This window comes from Pteropus vampyrus, unplaced genomic scaffold (genome assembly GCF_000151845.1).
Source record: "Pteropus vampyrus isolate Shadow unplaced genomic scaffold, Pvam_2.0 Scaffold720, whole genome shotgun sequence".
Lineage (NCBI taxonomy): Eukaryota > Metazoa > Chordata > Mammalia > Chiroptera > Pteropodidae > Pteropus > Pteropus vampyrus.
Window position 1 is genome coordinate 42,710 of NW_011889501.1, and position 661 is coordinate 43,370.

General features: G+C 69.4%; 1 protein-coding gene across 1 annotated transcript in view; it reads left to right on the forward strand.

The window, feature by feature from the left end:
* The window catches only part of LOC105309330 (actin-2-like), a 36,037-nt gene extending 35,717 nt beyond the window's left edge, over positions 1–320 (forward strand). Inside the window, exon 9 of the mRNA XM_011385451.1 lies at positions 150–320. Within this exon, the coding sequence (XP_011383753.1) occupies positions 150–320 (171 nt within the window). The remainder of the gene's footprint in view (positions 1–149) is intronic.
* The last annotated feature ends 341 nt before the right edge of the window (positions 321–661 follow it).

Here is a 661-nt window from a genome sequence, read left to right on the forward strand (position 1 = left end):
CGGAGCCACGGCCCCTGGGGCTGGGGCCCGTGTCGCATTACTGTGCACGCGCTGCCTTCTGAGCCGGGAAGCCAGGGTCCAGGGCTTTCACCCACGGACGCCCCGGCTGCCACCGAGTGCCACCAGCACCGCTTGGCCCGTCGCGGCAGGTGAAGGGGACCAGCGCCACCGCCTCCCCTGGCATCTGGCTCCAGTCCGAGTGGCCTCCGCCCTCGGCCCTCTTCACCGGCTACTGCGAGCAGCAATACTGGCCGCCACCTGCCCGCAGCATACGAGGGTCACTCCGCAGGTCCCCGTCCAGGAGGAAAAGGGGAGTCTAGGCGGTCACTCCCTTCATGCTGCGTCCCCTCTCGTGCTCTAGGCATCTGCCTCCTCCCCGCCCGGCCCCCCTCGGCACCTCTCAGGCCTGGGACCCTCGGGCCCTCTCAATCTCCCAGTCGGGCTGGGAGAGCAAGGCCGTGTCCCCAGGCCGAGCCCCGCTGGGACCCGCCGTGGCCAGAACCAGGGGCCGCGAGCCCGCAGAGCGGATCTAGGGCCGGACGAGGGGACCGCAGCTTCGGCTGGTCCCGTGCAAACACAGGCGGGGACCTGGGGTCCCCGCTGCTAGACATTTTCAGGAACACCGCCCCCGGCTGATGCCACCCACTCTTTTAAAACAAAA